The sequence below is a fragment of the Eufriesea mexicana genome, unplaced genomic scaffold (assembly GCF_001483705.2).
Source record: "Eufriesea mexicana isolate 0111107269 unplaced genomic scaffold, ASM148370v2 scaffold5767, whole genome shotgun sequence".
NCBI lineage: Eukaryota > Metazoa > Arthropoda > Insecta > Hymenoptera > Apidae > Eufriesea > Eufriesea mexicana.
This window is the reverse complement of record NW_016913695.1, coordinates 612,792-624,062: the sequence shown is the minus strand read 5'-3', so window position 1 is coordinate 624,062 and position 11,271 is coordinate 612,792. Positions and strand designations below refer to the sequence as shown.

The following is an 11,271-nucleotide window of genomic DNA, read 5'->3' as shown; positions in this document are numbered from 1 at the left end:
CCTTAAAGGCAAAATACATTTAAACAAATGCCTTTATATATTTTCAAGTTTCAAAAAATACATGAGCGTGTAATAAAATGATGTTAATATTCATAGTTTCCTTTCTAACCTACTATTTACAAATTGCCAAGCAATAGCAACTTTTCTTAATTGGAATGTAAATCTTTGATTCATAAATTAATAGTGTTCAAGAGGCATTATGAAGGGACAATTTATGAGCACAAATTTTTTTTAAAGTTACTAACATACAAATGAAGTAAAATTTCTCTAGAGAAAAGTTACACTTGAAAAGTAGAACAGAAAAATTATAAAGAATTTTTTAATCCGATCTACAAAAAGAAAAAAGGCACAAAATAGAATATAAAATAAAATTCGTATAGAATAAAAGAGAGATGGAATGAAAAATATCTAAATTTGTAAAATTTATTAAATATTCATTTAAGTAAAAATTATTACTAAAAGATCTAAACAAATTTTTTTGGTGTATTATACTGGTAAAAGTCGATTTCGACTTAGTTTTATTTGTACTTAAAAACTCTTTGCCTCCTAGAACACATTACTTTAACCATTTAGGTTTCGAATTATTAAAGATATACATAGAAGTGTGAAAACATTTGAATAAATCGATATTTTGTCGATTAACAACGTGAATAAAAATACATAATACGCTTTAAAGTTAAAAAATGTATAAAAATATTGTTTTGCTAAAATTTCTATACCTGTATGCTAGATTAAAGTGTCTGATACATGTTAACAAATCACAAATGGACGGCTTCTTTTCTTTGTAAATAAATGGATAAAATGTTATAGTAAAGAAAATAATTATTAGTTGAAATAACTGGAACTTGTAAATTATTTTGCTTCAGATACTAGTCCAGTTTTGCACCAAAATATTTAACAAATTTAAAAACAATACTGTAAAATAAAAATTGAAAAGGCAATATCGAATAAAATGTAAAATCATGGATATTTACTTAACAGTTCCCGGATATGTTAAGTATTAAAATTAACCCACGCTAAACTCTCGAGTTCGAAAATATCTCATCATGACAACCAGGATAGATATTACAACCAAAAAACCTGTTGGTGTAACCAACATCGTGGCAGTGTTATAAATCGGACAGTAAGGACATTGAGAACTACCGCAAACTTCACAAATATTTAGCGTGTAAGTAGGTAGAGCATCAAATATAGTTTCGTTGAAACGCTCTGAAAAGACATAATAAATATTTTATACATAACTTTTATTAAAATCTTAATAACTTAAATTAACTTAATTACGATTATTTACCTGGAGAATAATAATCGTAAACTCTAATAGGAAGATATCGTGACATATTTGCAATTGGGAACCATCTCTCTATCGTGAAATTCACACACGTTTCTTCTTCATCCAAGTAATCAAAATAAAAGAGTACTTTTCTTTCCTGAAATCGCGCTCTCTGAAGATTCCTTACCTGTCTCGATCGGATGTATCTATCCAATGTCTGTTGTTGAATTATATAACCTGTAGGAATAGCTACATCTAACACCGCCATTCCAGAACGCGAAGATTCATTTGTATTTATCCACCTGTGAAAAAAGTCAGTAAGTTTAAGCAAATATTAAACAAAATAAGTTACCATATTTAAATATCGATATTATACCTCTGACAACTAAGATACGAAATATGAGATTGATTTCTACCATGGAAATTTGCTCTGGTAACCAGATCGAAAGACCTAACTGGTGGTTGTGTTTGGAATTTTGCAATATCTACATTATATTGCACTGACATTTGCAGAATTGCATATCCAGCACCTTTTGCTTGAACTCTCACTGTTCCCCATGCTTCTGGTATCTACAATCATAAAATAGAAATTAATTAAAAAAATATATCATTTTTTCAAATATGTACCCACCTCTATTGTTTGAAGCTTTGCAAGATTATTATCATTGACAAATAATGTTTTAGTCTGTCCTGGAAGAGCTGTGGCTTCCACAGTAACAGTCAATGAACTAACATCTCGAATTCTTGATCTGACTGTATAATCCATTAACGCTTTCATCGCCCATGCAGTATCTTGCGTGGAAGCCCAACCACCGTCTGTTAATCTCTGAGCGTTCAACCACTTTACTATAGGCTCTATCATTATTTCTTGTCGAGCAACGTGCACTAAAAGAGCATATGCAGTGGTTTCGATATTTTCTGAGTCGTACATGTACGGTAAACGTGGAAGGAGAAATGGTTTTTGATTCTCTAGCTTATAAGGAGGAAGAGGTACTTGTTCTCTGCCCCAATAAGTTAATCCCCCTTCTCTACGGGCATGTCTAGTTAATATATTAAAGGCTTGTCCAGCTGTAGAAGCTTTTGCCAATAACAGAGCATACGATACTATCGCTATTTCGTAAGGTTTTCCACGGTCCTCCAATAACTTTAGATTTCTTTCCAACCATTTGACTGCACTAATTGCACTTACAGCAACTTGAGTTCCTAAACCCTCAGGCAAATCCTTTACACTTTGCAATGTGATTAAAACGTGAGCTGTAAGACTAATATTTCTATGTGCTATTATATCATTATCATAATTTAGAGAACTGTTCATTTTACGATCAGGTAACCATGCAATTTCATAAAATGATCCTTCAGGTGTTTGATATTTTAGTAACCAAGATACAGCCTGAGCTATTACTTCGGGATCGATATAAAGATAGTTCTCCCATTCATAAAACCGTGCTTCTTGTAAAACACGAGCGCAGTATGCTGTTAGCCAAACGCTCGAAGTAGACTGATTCCAATCGCTGCGGAATAAGCTGAACGATCCATCGGGATTCATAAACGAAAGTTGTCTCTGATAACCAATATTCATGTAATAGAAACTTTCCTTTTCTTGTGTCCTGTTACGTTGATTAATCAAACGCATATACAATGTTGTGTACAAATTGGCAGCAAAACTAAACATATTTTGCTCTGCACAGTCCATAGGCAGATCCATAAGACTTGTGGCGTTAACGGGCATTGTTGGAAAAATAGGACCAACAACATCTCCAACCAAACTTATTACTGCTTTGTTTGACCCGAATACATAGTAACGTTTTTCATCATAAGGTATAATAGGTGTCTCTGTGATGTTAACGTGCATATATTGAAATACGTACGCACGATTACTAAGGTCAAGTAGTATAGACTGATGCCTATGCTGAGGAAGACCATCAGCTTCCACGTGTAAATTACGAGTAACTGAATCTCTTCCAATTACAGTAGTGGCATAAATATGTACTTTAATATCTCCAAGTCTTACTGGTACAATAGGTAGATATACAATAGCAGCATCCTGAGCAGGGATCCAAATAAAAAACTGGTGTTCACCAAAAGACGTACGTGGTTTATATGATTGTACAATACCGTTATCTTCAACATGAACAAATTTATAGTCTTTGGAACCAGCTAAAATTACTACAGCTTCTATATTTTGACGCAAATAATTAAAAACAGAGACGCGGATACCGACTTGCTCTCCTTGCTTACTGTGACTAGGCATTTCCACATTAATATAGAAAGACAAACCTCCCATATATCCAATGGCTTTTGGCAACATACCAAAACCCATGCTGGGAGACATACTAAATGCTGTAACCATCCAATGAACTGGTCTTCTTGGCACATTTATATTGAAAATATGTCTACCATGAGGGCCTATATTGATATCCCTCCATAACCAAACGTTTTCGTATTGTCTTTGTAGTCTGTTAAATCGCCATTTTCTGAACAATGCTATGTCGGTAACATTTTTATATTCACAGGCTGTCTCATCGGTGCCATCATCGCAGTCGTATACTCCATCACATTTCTTGTCTAGTCTATAACACTTCCCAGAGAGACATTCACCATATCCTTGAGTTATATCACAATTGTCAGGTCTTCGATAGACAAAGGCATCTGTGAAGACTACTAATCCAATGTATTCAAACGTTCTATTTGCGTCTATACCAAAAGTTGAAGATGGAAAATAAACAACTTCATCTGGATCACCTTCATGGAACAACCAAGTATGAGAGTGAGTTCCATTTGTATCTTCATCGAAATGAGCCATTTTTGATATGACATTGGCATATGTTAATTCATTTCCTGCTTGCATTGTAAAGAAAGACCTATCTATACCTGAAAGAGCAACATATGCACCTGGTTCTCCATAAATAGCTATTTCAACATTTTCACCTGTCCTGGCTTTTTTATTATTAATGAATACAGTGAAATTGTTACGTGAAATGCCATTTACTGAAAAAGTTAGAGAATCTACTACTACATTGCCATATTGTCCAACATGATATACAACTGCAGTTGCAACAGGAGCCATTTCTGCACTTAGAGGAACAGCAAACGTTTTTATATTGTGTTGCATATTATCTTGTCCAGTTAAAAGTATATTACCTTTTGCCATAATGAGATAATTAAAAGTATCAATATAGAAATTTGTTTGAATATGAAATATCATATATTCTCCAACTTTAGGTTTTTCTGTGGACGTTGAGATTTTTATATGTTGTTGATTCGGCGATTCGTAAGCCAATAATAATAATTCAGCTTGTGTCTTAAAACCTTCTCCATTAGTCAGGTAAGCGAAAACCTTCATAGAAGAGATGTCGTTAAGAATCTGTTGTGCATGATCCATATTATGCTCAAGTCCAAGTTGCTTTCTTAAATCGATTTTGGTAGACCAAATACCTTCATTGTCTGACGAATGTTTTAAATACTGAGTTTCTAATGTTCGGCGGCCACCTGTTTTCATTTCTATATCCGCACGAATTTCCATTATAGCTCCTTTTAATTGTGTTGGTCTCAATGCTGAATTATCATGGAATGACGCAACTAGATTTAAAGTAAATGGCATTGTTGGTTTGAAAACTTGTGGTGTTCCACCTAAAAATCGTACTTTTGTAGTAGAGTTAAAAATACGAGCTGTAGAATAACCTGTAATTATTTCTTCTAGAAATCTTTCACCAACTGTTGCAGTTATAGTGACTTCTACACCACTTGCACTTGGTACAAAATTTAACAATTCTGACATTGGATATCGGAAATCATACGTTCCATTAAAAAATCTCAACACAGGCACCTTATTTTCAAAATAATTTGATACTTTCAACCACGAAGGATAATACTCATCGAAATAGAAGTATCTTTCTGCTGGTTCAGAAGTAGATTCTGTGTATGTTCTATCTAGTGGTTTAAACTGTGCTTTTAAAGTTAAGTTTCCTCTTACTGGTGCTCCACTAGTATAATTTGCTTGGATTACACCATATATGTATGGATCATTATCAAAAAAGAATGCAGGCATTGTAACATTAACTTCAAAACGTGTTTGATAGTATTCTTCAACTAAAAAAGTTTTCTCTTCTACTTGACTTTGAGCTATCACTTGTATAATCCATTCTCCAAAAACTGGTTGATCAGAAAGCTGATATGATAAAGATACTGTTCCTAAATTACTCTGTCTGCTTAACCATCTTCTCATTATTCTTCTATAAGGGTCTAACATATAAACATCTATAGGATTATTGAATGCTTTGAGTTCAGTATTTATTGGTATAGTTCTGAATCGTACAGTTTCTCCTTGCATGTATACAGGTTTATCTAATTGAATAAAAATGGTCATTGCTCTTTGTGAAAATGTAAGTTTGGTTTCATTTGAAAACGCTTGACCACCAGTTAAGCTGTTATATGTTCCTTCCACTTTTAATCTATATTCTCCATCGACAGATGTAGATGGTAATCTCAACATTAAAGTTTCTGGTATACCTTCCTTTACTTCTTGAAAATCTGCTGCTATCTCTACTCTATTTTTCTGAATGGATGCACGTACCACCATTGGTAATGGACTATATAAAACATTCACATCTAATCGATAAATCTGTCCTGGTCTAACCATTCGAGATGCGACCACAAAGTAAGTACTATAAAAATAATTATACAAAAATATTTCAGAATTGTTATATTTTTAATAAATTTAAGTGAATTTTTCTAAATATTATACATATGAATCATTTATTTTGAAAACAAATTTAATGTAGTATGTTGATATTTTTAATTGTTTCTTATTTTTTTATTATCTATAAAACTTACGCCTCTTTTATTATAATACTGTCTGTTGGGTTTCCAGAATTTCGTAACCCGAATCCAGTTTGATCTTTATCGTCGAATCGATTCCAAGGAATGCGCGTTGATTCAGTTGAATCTTGCGAAAACTGACCATTCCCGCAAGCAAAGGTTAAAGCGAAAATCCAGATCAACATTTTCTACAATATAGAACAATTAACTATATATGACACTTTACACCAAATGAAAAGGTTCATTTTTTCATAAAAATAGAGTTGAGAAAGAAACTGTTGTGTTGTGTACTGTGATTAAAACCAGCGGTCAACGCCCAAAATACACATTAACTGACTAGTATTCCACTCTCACTTACCTCGAATGAATTATTTTTTTTCATCAAATCTACATATCACAGTTGATATCCACTGATACACACTTATGCATTCGAAAAATTAAAAAACTTTTTCTTTTAAATATTAAATTCGTCGAACATGCATCAAAAAAGAATTCATGATTAGGAGTGGTCACTTACATACACTCCACTGTATTTGGTTCGTCACAGAAAGTGACTTATGCATACATAGCTTAAGAGAGGAGGTAATACCTACCTATATATGCGACATCTTTAGAAACTGTTTATGTACTACATTGTTAATTATTACGAAACTTTTGTTTCTTTAATTTATTTCATTCGTTGACTTTTTATTTTTTATTTCATATAATAAAATGTGATTATTCGTTACATTTTTAAATTAATACATAAAAATATATTTTTTATTTTAAGTTAAAAAGGAGTAAATTAATACATATAAATTTAATATGTATATTTTTTCTATATTCTTTTTAACGTTTTTTCGCATAAGGATATTCTTTTTATTTATATCAAATTTAGTTCTTCATTGTTCTCATTGTCATTAAATATTAATAACGTAATCATTATTATTGTCCTGTGCAAATATTACCAGCGCACCCAACATTAATACATGTTCTATGTTCTGTAATGAACGTTCGATTGATAACAATGTCAGATTCTTCTTGAACCACTTTTTTGAATCCTTTCCGTCGAGTTCTTTCAACATCAAATTTAATTTCTTCAATTTCTATGTTCGGAATTTTTGGCGGATAATTCGGTGGAATTATATTTGGAGGATATCCATCTTTTTGTTGTAGTTCTTTACAAATCAATACCAAACCAGCTATGTTTATTGGCCTCGGAGGAGTATCTAATTCACTTTCCTCAAATATTTTTTGAGGCAAACAGAATTTTGTACTCGCTTCTGCCGCTCTTCTTTCATCCTCATTCGGATACGGAACTTTAGTGCACAAAAATTCATTAAATGAACCGGTATTCTTAAATAATAATTTTTTTCCCATAATTGAAAAAGCATTAATCGTATATGTTCCAAAACAAGTCAGTCTAAAGAAAATACTTATGTAACCAGTCGGATTATATTCCTCGTCAACAAGACCAAAAGTATTTTTTATTTCATATGATTTTGGTAGATGGTATACATCATTGCTTGCCATCGTCATATGATCGCAGAGACAACCTGGCATTGGAATTACTGATTTTCCTAGCGGATCCTTCATTACTTCTTCGGGACAAATAAGGATTTCTTTGATTTTATATACATCCAATAACAATGGTTTCAATCGCATTTTTTCTATTAGTTCGCTGGAGTTCCTGGTGAACAAATATACTTTTCCGACATTAAAGTCTACGGTATGCATTCCATATCCACGAATTATTTCTTTTGATCTATCTGGTTTGGTTAAGAGAAAATCACTTTGAAATATTCGAAACAATGGCATGTCGATAAATTGTAGATCGACGCCTAATTCATTAGGGAGGATTTTCTGCAATTTCTCAGCGTATATGCTGACAGAATTAATGAATACTTCTAAAATATATAATTTCTTATCTCTAACGGGAATGCAGGCTTTAAAATTTGCGTTCATATTAACGAAAAATTTTACTTAATATTTTTTATAAACGAAAGGGGACAAAAGATAATTAACAAGATCGTTTTATACTTAAAATTTTGTAGGCGAAAGTAAGTTAAATATTTATCTGAAAAAATGATGAAAACAATTGAATCAAAAAGTTTATAATTCGCTAGATTCTCAGTACGACACGTAATCAAAATGAAGAATACATTTAAATTTATAGACATAAGTTTAATTTGTATAATGAACGTTTCTCATAGGTATTTAAATATTATATACATTCATTATAAGTATTGCAACCAATGATTAATACATTTCACATCGAATCGATATTTGTCATAAAATAATATAATTCCTTTTTATATCTTCTTATCCGTTACTTTTTCGATCTTGAATCGGTTTGTAGAATTTGCAAAAAATGTAACAGAATTACATATTCGTATTCGTTTCTAATGTATTTCTAAATACATAATACTTAAATTCATACCATTAAAAATATTGTAGATTATAAACGGCAGTGGAGAGCTGGAAATTTAATTATTTGTTATATATTAAAATCTATATGTTATAAATTTTAACTAAAAAACAAAACATGTCGATATGGTAAAATAAAATCGTCAATATGAAAAATAATATTATTCTTAACTATAAATGCAAAATTGTACCTTACATTTTTTCTAAATGTTTAAGTAAATTATTTGTTCTAATTTCATACCCAAAAATTAATATTTTTGGATTATATATAATCTTATATAAAAAAAATTATCTAAGATATATCATTATTTCTTTTTCTGTTTGACCGTGATGGAGTAGAACTAAATATATTCTTCACGTTTTCTTTCCAATCAGCTAAACGAAATTCATCATCAGTCATTAAAATTCGATCTCTTCGATAAACTTTTTGCTTCACCGGAGAACTGTTATAGCTATCAATAACATTCGTTGTATTGCTCATACTGTAAGTTTGATAGCCTGCGTCTTGTACAGAATTCGAACCACTTTGTTGATCGGAAATACCTAGAATTGCGTTGGTCTGTTGGAACATGCTATTTTCGTTTGTATTCATCTTGCATGAATCAGTCAAGTTTTTAAACGTGCTCTCAGCATTATGATTTTTCAATTCTAAAATTCTATTCTCGTAATTGTATTCAGTTTGAGTTGATTTCTTTTCTAGAACTTTTATTTCTGCAAGGGTATCAACTTGGATACACATGGAATTGTTTTCCAAATTTAAAATGTTGTCAACCTTTTCCTCTGCATTTATTTTATTAAAAGACCGATCTAAAAAATATAATATACAATTATTATAAAAAATAATGTTGTTAATAGTATTTTAGTAAATGCATTATTAATGTGAAATATTTACCTATAGAATGGTTATCTGTTAATTCTTTATGCTTTATATTAGACTGATCTATACTCATATCCGCAGTAAAATTTAAGCGAACAACCGAACGAGATCGAGATTTTATACTTTCACACGACATGTTTATGGTACTATGTATAGGGGATATATTAGTGGGTGATAAATTTCTTACATTAATTTGTGATATATCATGATAACAGTTCCCATTTGGTGATTGCTGAAGAAACAACTTGGCTACATTTCAAAATTTTCATATGTAAGATTAACAAAATTAATTACAAATGGTGTTACTTACTTTTAATGGTGTACCATGAAGTAACATTCCACTTTGTGGAGGACTAGAAGATAATACTAAAGATTCATTTATTTCTACTGGGAATAAACAGTCTTTGTCATTATCTATACAATCTTCATGATTAAAAAACAATTTTCGTCTTAAAGAATTGTTACTGGAATTTGCATCATCACTCTCAACATTTTGTTCCTAAAAACAGAGTAACAGAAGATTTGAAACAAGAGTATTACACCCAAATAAGTTAAATAATGATAGCTTTGCATTTACCTGAATAAATGTAAAGTAAGGTTTCAGAATTTCCATAACATGAGATGGTAATTCAGATGGAAATGTTAATATTGTTTGACTCCAGCCTAAAACAAAATCAAAATTAAAATATGAAAAATATATTTCTTTAATATTCACAATGAATACCATCTTTCTTTGATTTTGAAGACTCTGAATTCAAGTCACTGGTGGCTCTTACAGGAGTATCCACTTCAATTTTTGTCCTTATCTCTTTCCTGTTTATCTCCCATGGGCTTGGAATTATTTCATTTTCATTAAAAAATTGATCAATAGCTGCTTGAGCTTTTATTTCAGTTTCTGGATCTATACAATGTATTTGTTGCATAGGAAACTCTTCTATTTTAGCCGGCTGTATTAATGCTAGTTCATCTACACTCCATGCAAACTCTGAAGAGTGTTGAGATGAATTTGAAACCTGAAAATATTACTAACAATTGTATTCTATGAACTATTACACAAAAATATAAAAAATAATTCCATTACCTGTATTTGTTTTAATGAATTAAATTTTTTAGTTCTTATAATTATCCTAAAAACTTACCTTACTGAATACAGTTGGGCTAATCACAGATAAATGTAGTCTGTTAGATATATCACTTTCAAATGGATTTCTTGCTATAAATTTTGTTAAACCTGATGGAGGTGTAATGTGATTTGGAAGAACATTAAAGCAACTCATATTACTTTGATATGTTGTATGTTTTAAATTTGTTTCATATTGTTTTACAGGAGTTTTATATATTATAGGGCTATTAGTTGTATTTTCTCGTTCGTTCCCATTCTTCATTGGCGTTGTCCATTTCAATTGCTCCATTCCAATGTAACTGTAATAATTCATTACATTCGGTTTGAATTTTAATTATTTGCAATTATTTACATATACATTGAAAATCATTTTTTACACTTTCATTATAAGAGATAATTGAAATATGATTGTTTATATAATTTATAACACATTATTTTTTTAATTGAAATAGATCTATAACTTGTTTAAGAAACTTACATTTCCTACTGCCGATCTTTTAACGTCTTTTTCAAGTTCGTTTTTGTAATTCGTGACTTCAAAAATATAAAAATGGTACAAATATGTGAAAGTTTCTTTTTATCAAATTATCCGATCTTCCTTTTGTATAGAAATTGTTCATTCTAATAATTATATTGCCATAATTTACGAACTTGTTTACAATTTAAATTATTTTAAAACAACGATATAATCACGTGACACAGTCATGTACAATGAATATACTAGAAATGATTGAACTACCAATGTTTGGTTATCAATATTAGTTTGGTACTTATTTC

At 30.7% G+C, this 11,271-nt stretch overlaps 2 protein-coding genes across 2 annotated transcripts; both read right to left on the bottom strand.

Annotated features, from left to right (window-relative positions):
* Positions 1 to 988: 988 nt before the first annotated feature.
* Mcr (macroglobulin complement-related) lies at positions 989 to 6,572 on the bottom strand. Its single transcript, XM_017906728.1, has 6 exons — positions 6,447 to 6,572; positions 6,104 to 6,276; positions 1,902 to 5,934; positions 1,647 to 1,840; positions 1,292 to 1,572; positions 989 to 1,209 (listed from the first exon to the last, which is right to left on the bottom strand). The coding sequence occupies exons 1-6, from the start codon at positions 6,468 to 6,470 to the stop codon at positions 1,007 to 1,009; spliced, it is 4,908 nt and encodes a 1,635-aa protein (XP_017762217.1). The 5' UTR covers positions 6,471 to 6,572; the 3' UTR covers positions 989 to 1,006.
* A 2,214-nt stretch (positions 6,573 to 8,786) lies between these two features.
* bora (aurora kinase A activator-like protein bora) lies at positions 8,787 to 10,783 on the bottom strand. The gene is made up of 6 exons (XM_017906594.1): positions 10,511 to 10,783; positions 10,096 to 10,384; positions 9,949 to 10,034; positions 9,682 to 9,870; positions 9,387 to 9,603; positions 8,787 to 9,301 (listed from the first exon to the last, which is right to left on the bottom strand). Exons 1-6 carry the CDS (start codon positions 10,781 to 10,783, stop codon positions 8,787 to 8,789), a joined length of 1,569 nt encoding a protein of 522 aa, XP_017762083.1.
* Positions 10,784 to 11,271: the final 488 nt, after the last annotated feature.